Source organism: Chaetodon auriga, chromosome 8 (genome assembly GCF_051107435.1).
Source record: "Chaetodon auriga isolate fChaAug3 chromosome 8, fChaAug3.hap1, whole genome shotgun sequence".
NCBI classification, from domain to species: Eukaryota; Metazoa; Chordata; class Actinopteri; order Chaetodontiformes; family Chaetodontidae; genus Chaetodon; species Chaetodon auriga.
Window position 1 is genome coordinate 3,885,401 of NC_135081.1, and position 20,201 is coordinate 3,905,601.

Genomic DNA, 20,201 nt, shown 5'->3' on the forward strand with positions numbered 1-20,201 from the left:
TGTTGCTTGCTAAATGGACAAACATATATCACTAGACAAGAATGTTGATAATGGAGGATTCTACAAAATTCTGGATTCAATCTGGGGCTAGTGTTTTTATGATCAGCACTTTCTACGATACCTGATCATGGCAAGTACTGTAGAGTTTAGATTGTGGTTATGGAAAGTAAAATATGATTAAAGTATGGTTGTAGTTAGGCAGCTAAATGATTGGTTAAGGTTAGGGGAGGATTGTGGTTGTCACCATTATTTTGAAGGGCTGAATGGGATGTGATGCACTAAACGCCCATCCAATACCCTGGCCTCTACACCCCTCACTAAACAAGGGTGGGTGTAGCTAGGGTGGCTGGCTCAAGCAAAACAAAATGGAACAATCTTTTCGTATACCTAACCAAGTTCACTTAGTGCCTGTCCCTAACCAGACTCTGACATGCTAGAGAGGCTTTCTGGCAAGAGGGCTTTGTGCGTTGCTGGGATAAGAAGCTGTTGGATGGCCACAGCGGTTGCTCTGGGTGTCTAATATTGTTGCAGATGCTGTAATGTTGCTGTAAAGTGAGACAACCAAATACGTAAACACACCAAATTCCAGAAAACAACATTAAGCTGCAATGCATTCAGTTTCAGGGCCACCATACAGTCCACCGAAGGTGGCATTCTTTGATATGTTAAAGAGAGCCACATTTTTATGAGTTTGAAAATCATGCTTATGCTTATTTCTGAGCATTTTAGGAAGGCATTGGTAACACAGCATTCAGACAGTGATGCCTGCAGCATACTTTACGGTCTTGTCTTGAACAGTTAATGTTAGCTTTGGGCCTTTGCCATTCAATGAAAATTTTTCGAGCAGATCACACTGTCAAACTAAACCAACCAGATGCAATATTGAATCCTCCTGGCAGACAGAGCCTCAGTCTGGAGCGTACATGTGATAGCTCAGCCTGGATGGCAGGTGCCACTGGAAGGTAAGCTGAGGCAGAGTTTAGTTATGGAATAGAATGGGGTGATTTATCTCAATAATGACTCCTTTTTGTGTGACAAGGCAATTTCACTGCCCAGAGGTGTTTTTTTTTTTCTTTTTTTCCCTCTCCTCCTCCCCAGGCTGAAGGTTGTTTTCAAAGGGAGGCAGTACTGGTGGAATGGTCTCAGATCAGACTGTGGATGGGGGAGGAGGCTTTAGTAAACACACATGAGCAATCCTTAAGTTTGGCTGTGTCAGCTGAAGGGGCGACAATAAAGAGAGGGGATGAAGCAGAGCCACTTTCCCACTGGAGAAAAAGACACTGGATTTGAGTCCACTGTTCTTTTCTTTTCTGAAGAGGTTACTGACGAGGGTTGAGCCTCAAAACACACTGCCTTTTGATTTCCATCCTTGCCTTTGATCCTGTCATACAAATCTGCCATGTGAGTGCATATCTCTATCTCTGAGTATGCACATCAAAAAGCTTGCAGTCAAACCAGCAGTAACTTGGTTCTCTCCATGGTATTGGTAAAACATCCTTTCAGTTTAATCTCAAATTACAAGCAGGCACGTGGCCTATAATATGTGGCTATAGGGCTTTGGAATCAATGTCACACGCAGCTGCATTGAGAGTATTTCAGGACCTAATCTAACACCGCTTTAGGATATTGGTGTTGTTATTTCCATGTAACAGATGCTACTTTTGGAGTAAACTTCACACAAACTTTGGAGTTTGGACTGAAAAATGTACACTGAGCAATCAAAGGAGAGGGCACATGCTCAGACAAACTTACTGCTGAATTTACCAGAGGACACTAACAATTAAGAATATGGTGACATTGTTTGAGAATATATTTACTGTTTAGCAAATTGATATATACAGATTTTCAAGTGAAGCGATTTTGCGATTACTCACCGTACAAAAGGACCCTCACAAGGAGTTACATTTTATACTTCAGGTATAAATGTTGCAAGTAAAAATAAGCACATTTTCTCATCAAAGACACGACATTGAAACTGATTAATTTATGAATGGTTCATACAAACAATTTACAGACATTTTATAGATCAGGGTCAGGGCCCTTAATAACAACAAGTTTGGGATTAACAGGTTGAGAAAATCAGTTTGACTGATGTTTATCCTTTTTTACTTGCTAATAATTAGTTCTGAACAGTGATAACACATTCATAATTTTTTTTGTAAGTGGCTCAGTGGTCCACTGGTCCATCTGATAACTTAAACAAGCTCCGTAAAAAGTGTATGTTGAAGGAGGATAAACACAAGCCAAAGGGATTTTCAGTTAGGTCATTGCAATTCATCCCATGGAAATCCATCCAATAATTGTCAAGACATTTCAATCAAAGCCACAAATGTGACCCTCATAGTATCTGCTAGCCAGTCCACCTCTTTGGTCCAAACAGAAATATCTTGGCAACTACTGGATGATGCACCTTCAGAGGCAGAATCTGACAGGCTTCTTATCCTCTGACTTTCCACCTAGCTCCATCAGCAAGCCAAAATGTTTTTAGTTGTCCAGTACTTTGGGTTATGAACACATACCTGCAACACCAATGACATCCCCATCAGACTCAGCTGTCCTTTGTGTTAATTGATAATTAACAAATGTTACCATGCTAACATGCTAAACTAAGATTGTGAACATGATTAACATTATACCTGCCAAACATCAGCATGTTACAGTTGTCATTGTGAGCATGTTAGTATGCAGTATTAGCATTTGGCTCAAAGGAATGCTGTGGCTAAGTACAGTTTCACAGATCCAACACCGGGTCATAATGGTTCATAGCTAATCTATTAAGCATTAGCGCTCATTGCAGGCTTATCAACCATTTGCAAAGCCATTAGTTTTAACTTAATGACCCATTTGTAAAAGGTGTCTATTAGGTTCAGAATTTTATTTTTCCTCAAGCTCCTTTTCTGACTATGTGGTTTGTGTTTCTTTACAGCAGATATCGCAATACAGATGTGTTTGTTTGTGTTGTCAGACAGCTGCATGAGTATAAAAGTAATTAGGGGTCTTAAAGTGTAGCCCTGTCACTTGTCCATGCAGGTTTCTTTGTGTTGTTTGAAGAGTTTGATATGTTTTCAGAGCCAGCAGTGCTTCCATCCGATTGGCAGTTTCAGTTATCTTGACATGTTAACTTGGCAATTTCTGTTTCTCCATATCACTGTTAAAGAGTTGTCAAGCTTGCCCACGGCTACAAATAAACATTAGGGTTAAATGAGAACCATTATAGCACATGGAATAATTCCAACAGACATTTCTGGGTCGGTAAATGAATCATATCTAACACATTTATATATCCATTAACCTGATAGAGTCACTTAATCGAACTGTGTGTGTGTGAAATAATTAGACAGGGGGCTTCCATTAGAGTTGGGAATCAGGATGTCTTGGATGTCAGAATGAACATATTTGGTCAAAAGAGGCCAGGCCTGATTAGGGTCAGTCCTGTCTTGATGGAACAGCATCACAGTGTTAATAGCCACCATCCTCATGGACTTGATTCCAGGCCGCTGACAGTAATGTGGCTACAGTTTAATGGGCCTCGAGTCCTCTTTCAAATGTAATTTCATCATCATCGTCACTGCCTTTTGAATAAGTAGACAAGTATTTGAGATTTTGGGGTGTGCGGATGCGCATTGATACAATGATACACGAAGTAGTGATACGTGGATGTATGGGTCTTACACGGTATTTTGTGAATACACATATTGACCGTAAATTGTGCACTCTCATTTCAAGGCAGCAATGTACAATGTATGTAGAGTTCCCCTGCTTCGCTTTATTCAAAGGACCCATCTGGTCATCTGCTTGTGCAAATTGATTTCCTGCATTCAAGGAGGCTATTGGTACCACGTCCTTTCAGCATGCTTTGAAATCGGGTATTTAAACAAAAAAAAAGAACAAAATTAACATTATGAATTTTTTACTGACCTAATTTAACTCATGTTTGCATGTTCAGCAAGTCACAGGCAGGCCGATGCACCAGAACACAACAGTGAATTACGTATAACCCACCGTAACAGCCAATCACTGTCAGTCAGTGTTTGCCTGAGTGTTTTGTGTGGGTTCAGTCAATACAGTCAACATTGGATAAAGGATACCACTCAAATGCTGGAGGATTTGCAGCTAGGGGCATAGGCACAGATGAGACGGAGCTGTTACAGATGCCCAGTGTGTCACACCTTAGCTTCAGTCAACACACAGACGAAAAGAAAGCTAAATGTAAATACCGTTGGAACAAATTACTTGTGTCTTCTCTCGAGGCTGCACCTTTGTTCTATCACCTGAAACACAGGCATGTCATCACCAGTCCTGCTGTAGAAATGATGTTTACATGCCACAAATTTGCAAAAGCAAATATGTTTTGAAAGAAATGTCATGCTGCCGCAATTACATTTTTTATCAGCATAATGAAGACATGTCTAATGAAAGATGCAAAATGTTCAGACTGAATGCATCTGCAAAACATTCACTGCTGTTTGTTTTCCTACAATATTTGCTTGTGCAAACTAAACTAAACTAAAGCATTATAAGTGTGGTTTTTGGATCTGTTTATGCACTCAAGGTACCTGGGCCCAGGACTCCATTCTTTGTATGTGGATAACTGAGCTATCCAGATTTGTATTTGACGATTTAGCATGAGTCTGGATTTTTGACTTTTTAAATTTTTTTTCTGGAGCTGTTGTCATAGCAACAGGTCCCTAAGCAGGATAGCTGACAACCACCTGGATCATGAGAAATACGTCACCAAATTTTGTTTGTGATACTGTGAGTAAAAACTTCTGAGTGTTGAAGTACAAGTGAGCCAGAACTTATGGCATTCAATTTAACATTAAAATGGGAAGTTGGTCATTTACTATGTTTTTATTCTTCAAATGACAAACTGCAGAAAATTGTTAATGTGAATGAAGTTGCTTTTAAAGGGATTTTAGTAAGGTTTGTTTTCACAGCAGGCTTATAATTATCACTTAAAGCGTTGTGTGTGTTCACTGGGCATAACCTCGCTAATCATGCAACATCACTCATAGTCTGATCACTCTCACTAGTAATACAGTATCTAATTGCTTAGCAGTGATTAAACTGTGGAAACACTGTGGAGCACGATGTAGAAGAAAATGATGGCCATAACAATGCAGCAACACACATCAAATAAGACTTGAGAATTAATCTATTGTCCCAGTGCATGCTGGGTGGATTCTCAACACACCTACCTCATGTAACTCCAATCACACTACATGTTCTTTTACAGGTTCGGGCTTCAGGACTTCAGACTTCTGTCAGATCATCAGTAATCAGCTCAGTTGTCCATGGGGCCCATACGCCTTGACAATCTCCCCATGACTTCTGTAATACTTAATCCTGAAAACTGTGTTTCCTCCATAACTTCACTGAATAATTACATGTAGTTTTTAGGAGACAGGGGTGTATACAACATGATGAGTAATGACAAAAACATATATTTCTTATCCAGGGAATGTTTCAGATTAGTCTGTCACAAAAGCATTTCCTAATGTCAATGGTGCTAAAACACCAACAACATCCCACAGCTGGAAATACATCATGAAAGGCTTAAATGTACTATTCAAATCTATTATACTGATCGAACTCTGTCTGGGGGCGGCACGGTGGCGGAGCAGGTTTGTTTGCATGTTCTTCCCGTGCATGCGTGGGTTCTCTCCGGGCACTCCGGCTCCCTCCCACAGACCAAAAACATGCTCATTAGGTTAATTGGTGACTCTAAATTGTCCATGGGTGTGAGTGTGCGTGTGAATGGTTGTCTGTCTCTATATGTTGCCCTGCAATCGACTGGCGACCGGTACGGGTGTACCCCACCTCTTGCCCATTGACAGCTGGGATAGGCTCCAGCCCCCCTGCAACCCCGAAAGGGATAGGCGGTATAGAAGATGAATGAATGAATGAACTCTGTCTGCCCCTGAAGATCACATGACACAATCAAAAACTTGATATCTACTCAAAGCACCTCATGGTTTTCTCTGCTGTTTCCAGTGTTAAGAACCTTTGAACATCTCATGTACTACTAATTTTGATTGCTAAAGATGTGAAACAGAGCCATTTTGATTTTACCCTTTTCAGAGGTCCATGACAAAAATGGAGAATCACATGTTGCTGTATAGTAATTTTAGGTTAGTCGGAGATTATCTGGTTCATGTATTCATCACAGAAAAAAAAAAAGAAAAAGAAATGTTAAATGGTTTGTAAGAGGCAACCATCAGATTACATGAAAGTGGAAGAGGTCAGGTTGGTGAAGTACATAAGAGGCCTTTAATTCATAAAATATTTTACTTGAGAGAAATGAAAAATTCTGAACTCATAATTGGATAAACTTGACACAACATGACCCCATCCATTTTCTATGTAAATATAATTTCAAGGCTTTTTCTGAAACTCTAATAAAGCAGGGGTACTTATTAACTATGCCAACTGTTCTTTTTCACTGTAATTAGAATATAATTGCTCGGGCCTCTGCAGGAAATCTAATGAGAAATACCAAAATGTAATTCCTTGTTTTGGAAATTATTAGAAATGCATAGAAAACCAAAGGCTTCCAGGAAAGATCATCCAAATCCTACAGTATGCTTTGGATGATTGTCAGCTGTAACGTAAAGCATATTATGCAGTTCATAGGTCATTTATAGGACAACAACTAAATGAAAACATACACCACTATATGGTTCTTTAAGCTGCTGTGAAGCCGAACACAGATTCATCATATTGGGTTTAACTGGAGAGAGAAAATCAATACATATACCATTTTCACTGCTCATTTGGTCAAATCATGAACCAAAAATATATTAGTTTTTTATTCTTCAGTGAGAGCATTGTTCTCCACAGGGCATGGAGTTTCTAGAAGTTTCTTTATCATTTTTATGTTGTTTTTTTTTTTTTAACTCATTTTTCATTGCCATGTCAGTCACAATGGGAAGTTGTTGGTATTGGTCAATGTCCTGTTTTCTCCTGGATTATTTTCCAAAAAGTGAACCTTGTTGTAAGATGAGGATACTGCTGATTTTATCTATGAGTGCTGATGTTACAGGACTGCCTGTTGCTGTGAGTTTGGTCATTTACTGTCAGCACATCTGGATGCATGGACAGAAGACAGCTAGCTTGATCCCCCTCATTTCTATAATGTTGAACAAACACTTCTGACAGAGCAAAAGCTGCCAAAAGGCAAGTTTCCATCCAAATGTAGCCCACATTTTAACTAAATTTCCAGACAATCTGCAAACTAAAATCCAATCGAATGTGTATTCCCGTCCACTCCATTGTGTGAATATTAGGAGCTGGGTCATGAAGATAAACAGTTGTTGGAATGTCTCCAGTTGGTTGCCATTAAACCACTGCAGAAGAAAAGCCAGGGACCAAACGAATGAAAATCATGTGGAAAACATAGTGGAAATAAGACTTTTATGTCTGAGGACAGTCACTGTGTCCTCATTGCTCCACAGTGGAAGATTCACTGGATGCTAAAGTCACATGCTTCATATACATCTGTTTCTGTTGTCATTGTGTTGTGCTTTTCTCAGCACACCAACTTTTCCACCTCAGTCAAATGTAAAAATGGTCTTTTTTTCTGAAATTCCAACCTTTCCGCTGCCTCTTTTATGCACAAATTGAAAATTTTAAATGTTGTTTTTGCTGGTGGATAGAAAGGCACTTTAGTGTCAAAATAGCAGCGAAAAGTAATCTCTAGTAAGAATCAGTGTTCACGTCAGCAAGCGAGGCTAAACACGTGTAATTCAAACTTGATAGCAGCAAGGCTCCACATATTGAACGTTGTGAAGGAGCACACAGGTTTTGCTTCATAGCTAACACTTTGTGGATTTGAATTACTTGCTTCACCACGCAAGTTGACATGAAGTCTCCTAGCAACACCAGCTCTAAGTTGTCACTCAAACAATACCATTTGAAAAGATCTGAGGCTTGTGGACAACACACAAAACACACATCCAAACACTGGCCTCCATTATTTTCTATGCAGGAAAAACAGCAATTATATTCTGTATCAGCACATCCCAGCTTAACCCTGACCATTTCTTATTTTAGTAAGCCTATGACATCTCCCATCCTAACACTATGGTCATTAGCTGGCACCTGTCAAATGGTGCATTGTTGTGTGATGTCGCCTGTATGTGTTTTGAGAATCTGTGACAATATGCACAATAGCGCAGAATCATTATGTTTCATTAAAGAGCGAGGAAATTTAATTAGACTTAAAGAGGCTTAAAGGTTGAATGATTTCCTGAGATGCTTGAATATAAACGTATCGAATAATGAAAACATTAACGGTCACCTCCATCTAGAAATGTTAATATCAGCCTTCAAAAAAATCCATATCAGTCGCACCCTCCCACACACACGTTCAGACACAGTCCCGCCTCAGGTTGGCCCTTGCTTGTTTGTGATAAATGCAGCATTTGTGTCCAGGGTGTCGGCTTATTTCTGCTCAGTTGCCTACTCTGGCTAAGCTAAGCCCTGTGTTGCTGATAATGACAGCTGTGAAAGGAGTGGGGGACTGAATGAAAACCAGTGGGGGTGGTGAGTAGCTGTGGATCCAGTCACTCTACCCTGCCAGGCCTGTATTTACCATCCTTCTGTGTCCTGCAGTGTCACGCAGGGGTGCACACTGCTCTACCTCACTTCTACTCTGTTTACCAGCGTAGGGGCCTATTTTTCTGTACAAGTAACAACTGTCTCCATTCAAAAGCAGCATTTCGTCTGCTACAAAAATCTTTCACCACAAGTACATTTTTGGATATTTTGTGTTGTTGTGCTGTAAAAATACTTTAAAATAAATGTGATTGAGAAAACACTTTTTTTTTTTCAATGCAGGAGAAATGCAGGGTTCGTCTTTTGTGCTGGATATGTGTCCTTCTGACATTGTCAGTAATGAGCCACTTACATTTATATTTGTGGATATTATATATATATATATATATATATATATATATATATATATATATATATAAAATATATATTATATATTATGTTATACATATAATATTTTGTTGTTTAGGCGCTGTATTAGAGTATATGCTCATTTTATCATCATCACTGTAAAAGACTGTGACTACTATAAGGCTGGTACTATATATGAATAATTGTTACTCAAATAAGTGTTCATATCCTGAGGGTTTTCCTTGATCAGTCATCAGTTTGCCATTTAACAACATGGCAAGATTGTTAAATGTTCATTGTCAATTTACCGTGTAAGGAAACATTCAACATTCAACTACATTTTATGTTAACTTTTAAAATTCCTTTAAGCATTAGGCCATAAACAATACTCCTGAAAATCAAACCCTGTCACTATGATGGCCATGATGCCCCCAACAATGACATAGCAGCTTACAATTGCTGGTTGTCATAGCAAAACAACACGCTCTGACTCGTGAGTTTTCCAGGTGCACAGCAGTCAGAAATAATGGCTGTCAGAAGAAACGATGTTAATAGAACACAGAGAAATGCTGATATAGTGTGAGACGACCGAAGCAGCGGGCCAGAAGAGATAAAATCACACAGCACAATGAAAGCTACCTGCTCTGCAGCTTTACAGACAGGATTTGGCTGATTTGGACAAGCTGCTTTTTATGTTGTTGTAGGGATAGCACATTCATTAACAGCATCAGAATTATGTAAGCTGGTTGTCTTACTCGTGGTATACTTTTTTATATATATATACACACAGATTACATTTATCTACAAATCTGCTGCACATCATAGCCTGATGAATTCTTTCATTTTCAGTGATTGATATGTCCCCTTACATCAGATTCCTTTGTCACACACAGTCACGCTTAGGACAATGCAGTGAAATTTGTTCTCTGCATTTTAACTCTTGCCTGAGGAGGAGTGGTGGACTGTCAGTAATATTAATGATAACAATAATGATGATTCTAATCAGAATTTTAATTAAAATAATAATTATATTAGACAAAAGTGTGTAATGGATCCACCAATCCACTAAAGGACAGAGTGTTAGTGCCATGTTTTGCCTTTCCTCGGCATGAGCAGTACATGCCTGTGTGACGGTACAGTACCAGCATGGGGTGATAATGACGGGAGCAAAGGATGAGCATAATGTAAGGAGAGACAAAGTCTGTGTGGGGAGAAAAGACCACATGTCAACGCTATTTTATTTTAATTTTTGTCCATAGATCAACTTACGTTGAGTAAATTACATTAGCTCACTGTACTAATGAAACTAAATCATGATCTTTTTCTGAACCTGAGTAGTTTTGTGTCTAAACGAACGAAAGTGCAGCTGTGACCTGAAAAAGTTTCTCAGCAAGCTTTATTTTGAAAGTCTGACTGAATATTGCATATTTATTATTACAAAAAAAATACAAATATGGAACCTTCACAAAAGTAGAAATAACTGATGAAGTCAGTTCACAACAAAACACAGGAGACAAACACCTCATACTACGTGTAGATTCAAAATTCATTAGATAAATCACAGGCCTTGAACTGCAAATAATGGTTTCTTTACATTGGCCTATTATGGCAAAATACCATCTTTGAATAAAGATGATCTTTTACATATAGGCTGCCTTTAATCAACCTTATTTGTATTCATTTTCACATGTATTTTATTTAGGTTAGTACTTAAAAAAAAAAAAAAAAAAATAATATAATAACAATAATAAAACAGTGCATTAAAACAAGGCAAACAAGGAAATAAAAACAACAGTAAGAGGTGCTAGTAGTAAAAGTAGTTACAATGAAATATCTAAAGGTTATGCCATATACTCATAAATCACACTTCCACAGAAGAACATATTAGTGTATGGTGCTATCTCTGTCTGTAATATGAGCTGGATCATCACTGAAAATGTCCTGGAAAAGTCCTGAAAAGTGATGTCTACAAAAGAACTGTGACAACACATGGGCCTGCAGATAACTGCTATATTCACTGTCACTAACTTTGCTGATGAACAGCAATGTTAATATATCTACTATATACAGTACTACAGCGATGTACCGGCACTCCCTCAAACACACCAGAAGAACCTCTAGTATTAGACCAGCCGACTCTGCCGGACTCCCTGTCTTTCCAGTGGAGAAACACAGAGTCTGACAGTAAGTGCTCTTGGCAGATTTTCTCTGACTACGGGCACCGAGGCCAAGCGTGTCTCTCCTCATACACCGAGAAGTTATGGTCAGTCACTGTCCCTAGAGCGTGGCCTTCTGGCTACGCCTCACACAGATGTTTACCCCACTCCCATGTTGCATTTCTGTCATTTAGTTTAAAGATTATATTTTCACATACAGCACTGCAAAAATGAGAACTTGGAGCAATTTGGGTGCAGTTGGGTGTATTCGTCCTCCATTACAGCTGTGGTGATGAGGCCCTAACATAGGACTGGGATTCAGTGGACAGGGCAAGCTCTGATGACATCACCAGGGATGATGCCATCATGTGCATGAGTAATGGAAAAGCAAGTGTATTTGTATTTTAATGTTTTGTTTTTTTGATGTTTCACCAGTGCTTACTTGTCACTTGTGAGAGCATCCAAGGGCTTTAGAATTCTCCACAGTGGTGAAGGGTAAGGTTATCCAAATGCGTATGTGTGCAGACGTGAATGTGCATCCATGAGTGTGAATCTTGTATGCAGATAGAGGCGGTGCGTGTCCACACTTCAGAGGGATGTGAGGCGCAGTCACTGGGCTTGAAATCAAGCAGAGTGAAGATTGTTTATGGACTGCCAAATGTAATTAATCTCCCTTCTCTATGAAAATTAATCGGATTAAACGTTCTTGTGGCCCAGTGAATCTGTCTCTCTGTAATGTGTGGACACTGAATCTCTTGTTGCTTCTCTGTCCTGCTTTGTACCCATAATGCCAGTCCTACAGGCCCGATTCACTGGTTTCACCACAACAATGGCTGCACAATGACTCTGGCGTGCAATCACATTCTCCTGCTTGTCTGAATGCAGTGAGGAAGGTGCATTGGCCGGTTGACCAGTATCATATTCTGACCTTTGATAGAAATGCTGTAGTGCTGAGAGAGATTTGTTGATTAGAGTTTCATCTGTGTGTCTCTGGCCGCGGGTGAAACACATGTTCACACGATGATTTGACCTTTCCAGCAGTATCCAGATGAGTATTCAGTGTCCTCCTCGCCTCTCATCATATAAGTGGGTTATGGGTTAACATCCTAAAGAGGCTGACTCCAAAATATTCACTGGTTACTTTTCGGTCGTGCATGCTTGATGCCTCCAACCATTCCAGTTCCAGTTCCACACCCACACACAGGGTATATAACAGTGCCCTTGCAGTAATACAATATTAGATGGCTCTGAAATATATTTGACATGTCTGATTCTGACACTCATGCTCAGAACATGAACATTACTAAAAGTTTAGGCTCTTGTAAGAGCTTTTATGCTGTTCTGCAGAGGAGGTGTAGCGTGAACAGCATGTTAGAAAGGCATCTTCAGACCTTCATCTGTCTACACAGGATGTGTTCAGGCACAGTATTGATTATAGGTCATCCAGGTTTTGGCAATGCTCACAGCCCAACACACAACCTCATAGTTAGGTTGTGTAAAACAGAAGAAAATGGACTTTAAGTGTAAACGTATAATTCAGGATGTGTTTAGATGAAATGCGAGCCGCTGTGCCACCTGTGCAGACAGCTGTATTGATTTAAATAGGAACATCTGTTCTGCTTGTGAGACAGATGACTGAAAACTGTGGCTGAAACACTTCCTCCATATACAAGCCATTAGAGGCTATACTGCTCATTACATCACAGTCAAAAAGAAAGAAAGAAAAGAAAGACATTCAAGCTTTACCTGAATTTAGAAAAACTTAAAAAACTATGGGTGATGTCACAGGTTCAACAAATAGTAAAAATAGCTTTTACTACCAGCCCTCCTCCAGTAATGCCTCTGTACAGGCCTTACTGTATGTCCACAAAAACATCCATTTTCTTCATGTACTGTCAGTACTGTGAGTGTCTTCATCTGTAGCCTGGTGCATCAAAGTGGAAATACTGTTTTTTGTTTGATTGTGATTATTGTTCCTTCCCTAGGCTCCCGCATCTGACACGCCACCAGTCATCAGGCAGAATGTCGTATGGGTCCATTGACGGAGGCTCTTTTGCCAGTCGCAATCCATTTGGAGGTCCTACGAGGCAAGGTTACCAGCCAGTAGGTAAGGTCAAGCATTGATGTCTTCATGAGCCACAAGCCTCATTTCTTAATTTACCCGGTCCACACTGTATTTAGTGATTTCTAACAACAAAAGCAGTGAGATAAAGGTGAATGACCAGAACAGAAAGTTTCCCTTTCACTCACATACAGCAAATATTTTGTGACTCTATATAAGATTAAAAACATCATGATCCCATGTCAAACATACTGCTGGTTTGTGAAACTCACCATCCTCATGCCACCTCATCAAGATTGGGTGAAGTCAATGCTTTCTTGTTATTTTGTTAGAAGCATAAAATGAGATAAGATAATCCTTTATTAATCTGCAGGGTTATACCAGCAAAGGGGACAATGAGAAGCATCAGTAAGAAAAGACGCAATATATGATACATAAGAAATCAACATGAAAAGTAAAAATAACAGAGCAGGGCAATAATAAGTAAAACAAGGCAAAGATTAGTAAGACAAGGCAATGCCTAAGTTGTACATTATTGCACATATGAAGTGTTGATATTGCAAAAGTGAATTTGACACTGTCTGTGTGTGGTCTACTGGAGACCTGATCCACCCCAAGGAGAGGAAGAGGGAGTTAAACGACTGCAAGCAAGAGAGGTCATGCTTAGTTTAAAAAAATGCAATGTGGTAAAGATACGGCCACGTCATACATGAGACGTACAGACCTACTGATGTCCATGCAACCCACGGTGGACCCATTTGCATGAGTCAGCCATGAAACCAGTCTGTGCTGTAGTGCATACACTCAGCCTCAAACCAGAGAACTGTAGAGTAACATCGGGCTTTGAAAGTTTTTGCATGACGTTCACACATACTCAAATGCTCCCACTCTTTTGTCTGTATGACTTCCTCTTAGAACACTACTTCACTTTGTGACTTTTTCCTTTAGAATAAAGCTGCACAATGTTATTTATGTAAACTGTCTGTAAATGGTGCTCCCAAATGTGTGCTGGTGCACCTAAAATATACAGTTGGAAGCAGTAGTTAGTTAGTAAGTGTGGAGCCCTGGATCACCTTTTAAAACTGATATGGTAAACATGTTAACAAACAAGCTAATTACACATCAGATTTGGACCAATTTAAGTGTTCATTTCTGGCAAATAATGAATCTATTAATTAACTCTAAGATTGGCTCTAGTCTGGCCACCACCAACTGCTGAGGGAAATATCTGGTTCCTCAGCTGATAAATGATCCACTATGTTCACTAATATTTTTCAGCATCTTAATGACAAAACAATATTTTATTGTTTTGGCCCTAAAACCAAAACAATTATCTGAAGATGCTAAAAAAAACTGAAGAACTGAGTTGGGGGATAAATCTCTGTGGGTATGTAACAGTGAGAGACACCTTTCAGATGGGTCACCTTGTTCATATCAAAATAGCGCAGTTTTAATGTTAGAGTGACCCGAACAAATAGGCAAATATTGAAAACAGACTTTTTTAACCATAACATTTAGACTTTTTAACCATAAAAAAAAACATTATTCTTGCTTTTGTTGCTGGAGCGTATGTTGTAGGAAAACAAATGAAATACAATTAGAGAAAATATTTTGCAGATGCTGTATGTTCATTAAGAACAGTTCACAAGTACATTCAGTGCACAGTAATTGTTTGCTGATGTCAGGTGAATATAGATCATTTTTTTTGTCAAGACTGACAACAGAGTGCAAGTAAAACATATCACAAATGTATCAGTCAAAGAACAAGAACAGTTAGAGGTAGAGGTAAAAACCTATACTGAACTTTTGCAGAAGCTTCATATCATCAGCCTCTCCCAAAACTGAGTAACAGCAGCACTCAGGTGTTTTTCATACCAAATGCATGTCAACATTGTGGCTGTTTGAAAGTTTGCATGAATCTTTGGCGTCACCCACTTTCCTACTTGTAAGCAGGTAATCAGAGTCAGGTGTTCCAGTCATCATAACACATTTATTATTCATGAAGAAATTAATAATTCAAGCAATCAACACTGCATGTACATGAGTAAAAATACACATACAAATAGATTACATGAAAAAAAGGGGCGCAAATTATTTGTGTGGCACAAACCATGGACAGTTTCTGTACATAATGTACACCCCCCACCCCATTCCACATAATTACATACAGTATATATATATATATATTAATCATCTGTGTTGTGTACATATGCGCGCTTTTGCACAGAGGTCACAGGTTTTCATGAGGGTTAAGCCATGTGAAAAGCACCTTTGTTGGATTTGATCCTCGCACTGTTTTCATTAGCCTATATTAGGTAGGAGCAAGACAGAGCCCCTGAGGTGAAACTTGTTCCCAGCCAAACTCTGTGTGTGTGTGTGTGTGTGTGTGTGTGTGTGTGTGTGTGTGTGTGTGAGAGAGTTTAGGTATATTTGTGTATGTATGTGTGTTTGAGAGCAAAAGACAGACAGATGGAGAGAGACTCAGTACAGATAGAGCTAGAGATGAATAGATGGTGGAGACAATAAACTCATGCTTCAAGATGTGAGCACGTCAAAGAACCCTTTGTACAACTCAAGAATATCCATGTGCACTAATTCACCAAATGCATTCCAGATCATTTCGATGGCTGTCTACTGATGAGAATATTTCAACCCTTTTACAGCCAATTATTGAAAGCAAAAGAGTGAAAGCATCTGTCTGTACTTACATATAGAACAGGCCCTAGAATTAATATTTGAAAGGATCTTTGAGACGGAGAGGGTAGAACAACTCTGAAACAAACTCACAGACATAAAACACTGATCATTGGGCTAACCCTAACCCTCAAGCATGGCTAATGCTTGAGGGTTAACACCTGTCGTCTTATAACCTCAGACACTATCGTTCCATTGAGTCATGTTCAAGCCATCTAATGGATGTAAACCTAATATTTACCAGCCTTTTAACTCCGGTTTGTTCTTTATCAAGTCATGAGAAAGATAAGTGGCCCTTTACCTCACTCACTTGCTTACCTCATTCCTGTGTTGATGGTGACAGACAGGAAATTTACAAGAAAGGAGGCTAAAAAGCCACCAAAGAGTTTGTTGTCAATTCTGAATGGATTGACTTTGCAAATCAGGAATAAGTGGTAAATTATGTTACAAGGAATGAAACAATGCTGTTCATTTTTTGGCTCTTCTGGCTCAATGCTATACCCTGTTGGTGGAATGAGTAGAGGGAGTTGATTGTACAAAAGGTAAAAAACACAATACCAAAAAAAAACATGCTCGGTGTAAAAGGCATGGCCAATCGCCACAATCGAGATTGTGATCTGCTCTCATTCTGCAGTTTCATGCTGACCAGGATCAGGTTTTGTGCAGAGATATCTGTGATCTTGATCTGTGAGTTATAGCCTACAGCTTTAGTGATTAGAGGTGTTATCCATAAACTATTCATTAGTTTTGAGTGGTTTTCAAACTGTGCCTCTGAACCTCAGTTGGAACAGCACTGGTTGTAAGCTGCAGTGATTTAGCCTCATGTCTGATTATGCTGACAGGGCCGCGTGGACTCTCGTAGATAGATTCTGTCAGACATGATGAAGAGATTACTTTCTCTTCGGTGGCAGTACTGCAAACACAACACTTGGTTCCACCTATCACTGATGTATCCTTAGCTTCTTTGGTCATTTAGGGCAGACTAACATTGACTACTGACTTTGAAAGCTATATACTGGCACTGTCACACACCAGGAGAGCTGTAGCACAGCAACAACACAGGTACCCACACAGGACTCTCTCTAATAGGGGCATAAATGGGCTTTTTCCAATGGCCAAACGACAGCACCCACCACGTCTTTCCAGCGGGGACTTGGCTCCTAATGGCTAGTTAGCTCTTGGCTGCGATCACTCAGTGTCCTCTGTGTCTCCACAACTCTTCTGGTCAGACACTACATAACCACAGATCACAGACATTTGCCCACCCATATGTATTGTGCAGACATTTATATACCTCAGAAGATGAATCTTACGGACGTTGGTGACCCTGTGACTTTTTTGAATTGTCACCAATTTGGTTCAGACATTTATGTTCCCATCAGGATGAATTATAATCACTTTGGTGACCTCTTAACTTTTTTATCTAGCACCATTATCAGGTCAGAATTTCAATTTCCAATCCAATGCTGTGTTATATGATTAAATGCTGTATCTACATAACAAATCACATTCTCATCAGTACATTGTGTTTAGCATTAGCAAGTTAGCATTGTTCCATGTTACAACTCTGATTCCAAAAATTTTTGGATGCTGTGCAAAGCAAATAAAATTAATGTAATAATTTGCTAATCCTCTTTGACACAATACTCAATTGAACACAGTACAAAGACAATACATTTAATATGTTCCCTCATCAACTCCATTAATCTTTGTAAATATCTGCTTATTCTGGATCTGATGCAGCAACATGTTTCAAACAAATTGGACAGGAGCAACTAAAGACTGGGAAAGATGTGGAATGCTCCAAAAACACCTGTTTGGAACATTTCACGGGTAAACAGGTTGATTGGTAACAGGTGATAGTATCATGATTGGGTATGAAAGGGGCATCCTGGAAAGGCTCAGTCAATTACAAGCAAGGATGGAGCGAGGTTCACCACTTTGTGAACACGTGACTAGATAAAGGATATTGATACATGAGGTTAGGAACATAAAACCTTTGTCAGGAAACATAGTTTGTTTGCAAATGATTGCATTCTGCTTTTATCTTTATTTTACACAATGTTGCAACTTTTTTGCAATTGACATATTTTGAAAGCAAAATTGCCCATTTTTTCTCCCCCTTACTAGCTACTCATACATAATCAGTGTGGCTGTTAACTATGTAAGACTTGATTAACATGTTGATTTTTGTCATTTGTCACTGAAGTAATTGCTGAGAGTATGCAGCAGTGTGTTTCAGGCAATCACAACCTGAGTCAATTTATGAAAAAGCTCAAATCACTGAGCAGAAAATTTAGCGCAATCCACTGCTGTTAGTGTTGAGCTTTATGAATAAGGCCTGAGGTCTTTTCCTCTGTCGAATGTTCCCTGTTTGGCTGGTCAACGGCAAATGAATATGGCCTTATCTGTCTGCTTTGTACTGCGCATTTATAGCAGTGAATTCCGAATGTATGTTCATACCAATCATGTTTGACACTCGAGGGGAGTAGCTGGCACAAGTTATTATGCTGCAATTCAGATACACAGTGGAGGAGGAAGGGAGGATGTGTCAGAGAAAAAACAAACATCACATTTTTTGTCTTTGGACTCCAGAATACTATACTTGTATGTGTGCCCTGAAATACTCCTTTTCACTCAGTCTGACAGTCAGCTTCTCTCTCTCAGTCTTCTCTATTGTGGGCAGACAGATGGGAGTCTCAGTCACCAGAAAGGGGGTCTTTGATCACAGTGAAGCCTGGGTACATTATGAGGGATAAGAGTGGTGGTGGTTGGGGTGGGGGGGGGGGAGCAGGAGCCTGTCAGATTTGCCGTCTGTTGCTCAGCCTGATCTGAAGGGGAGCTCAGGAAATGATCAAAGCCCAGGTTAAGTCTCTAATAGAGCTGTCTTTTAGGCTAATCTCTCTCCTCCTTCTCCTGGCAAAAGCTCTCAACCCTCCACCCTGCACTCTGAGAGGCAGCGTGTTACATGTACTTCCAATTGGCTGTATTTCCAGCACAGCCAATTGTCTCATTCAGGGTGACAGGGCAACACAGTTTTAATATCAGCACATACTGACGCACCATATGTTGTTTTTAATAAGTACTGAAAAAGAAAGGTGTAACGCTCACTATTTTATGTTTACACTAATGGTCACAGTTGTCATATTATGACTGTATTACCATGTGTGTATATATAGTTTTTGTATTTTTATTTTTTTTTCTTTATGTAGAAGAAGAAAACTTGTTCAAAGTACTTAGTACTTAAAAATACTACTTCAAGTAGTATTTTAAAAAAATGCACACCCTTGTTTTTCCACAATTAATTTCTCAAAACCTGTGCCAGAAACAAAATTCCTTTTCCACTCTGCCTTATATGTTCCCTCTTGTTTTGCCCAAATTTTCATTTGACAGATTAATTTCTTAGCACAGTAAGTTATCCTTCTTTTAAATTGACTATCCTGATACAAAGTCAATGTAACTTTTGTCAGGCAAAGAAAAGAAAAAGACAAATATTTTTATTAATTTATATACCAGTAAAATGATGAAAATTATATGTATGAAGCATGAATCTTTTTACATATTTACATGAGATCAGAGCCACATTTGTAGTTGGTATTTCTTGTATAAACACAAAGCCCCAAGTCATTTTTTTTTCACTTGTAACAAAACTGTAAGATTGTTTTATCAGAATATGTAACTTACTCTGAAACCCACCTCAACTCTGAAACTCAAACTCAGCAAAACTCAACTTTCAAAATTACTGCAGTTGGTCTTCTCAGTTCCCAAACGCTTACAGAGGGTAATGACCCTGACCCTGCCTAAACTTTTTTTGAAAGCTGTTGCTGGAATCAAATTCTAAATGAGGCTGTAATTTTCAAAAACAATTACATTTCTCAGCAAATTTCTCAACATTTGATATGTATTTTCAATTAAATTTGCAAAAGGAGACCTTCTTATAATCAATAATGATTTGCAGAAGGAAATGTGTGTATTGCCACTAAACCTATGTTTCAGTGTGGAGCTACCATCATGTGATTTGTGCTGGTGGGCTGATGTGCCATAGTCTGTTTTGGTCTGTTGCTGTTGTCAGAGGAGTTATCTCTATGCCTGAGAAAGCCTTTGAAAAGCATGCATATAACTTTGTTTTTGAAGAAGGCATAACAAAAATATACCCTCAGCCACAGGTCAGGTTTCACTGAGTGGATTCAGTCTGGTCAGGTCTGAGAGGCACACATATGCGCTAGGAAATATAGACTACTTCCATCACGTATTACATCTAGGAACATGACTTGTGCAACACCATGAATGCCTTCAAGGAGAGACCGTCTGAAAGCGAACACAATTATCCCTATTTGTATGATTCATTGCATGTTGTCCCTCTCTGACAGCAGGCTTTATGTCCC

The 20,201-nt window shown here is 39.2% G+C and overlaps 1 protein-coding gene across 1 annotated transcript in view; it reads left to right on the plus strand.

The window, feature by feature from the left end:
- tsnare1 (T-SNARE Domain Containing 1) overlaps nt 1-20,201 on the plus strand; it is a 188,729-nt gene that overhangs the window by 32,374 nt on the left and 136,154 nt on the right. The window contains exon 2 of the mRNA XM_076738024.1: nt 13,046-13,167. Within this exon, the coding sequence (XP_076594139.1) occupies nt 13,083-13,167 (85 nt within the window). The 5' untranslated portion in view covers nt 13,046-13,082. The remainder of the gene's footprint in view (nt 1-13,045; nt 13,168-20,201) is intronic.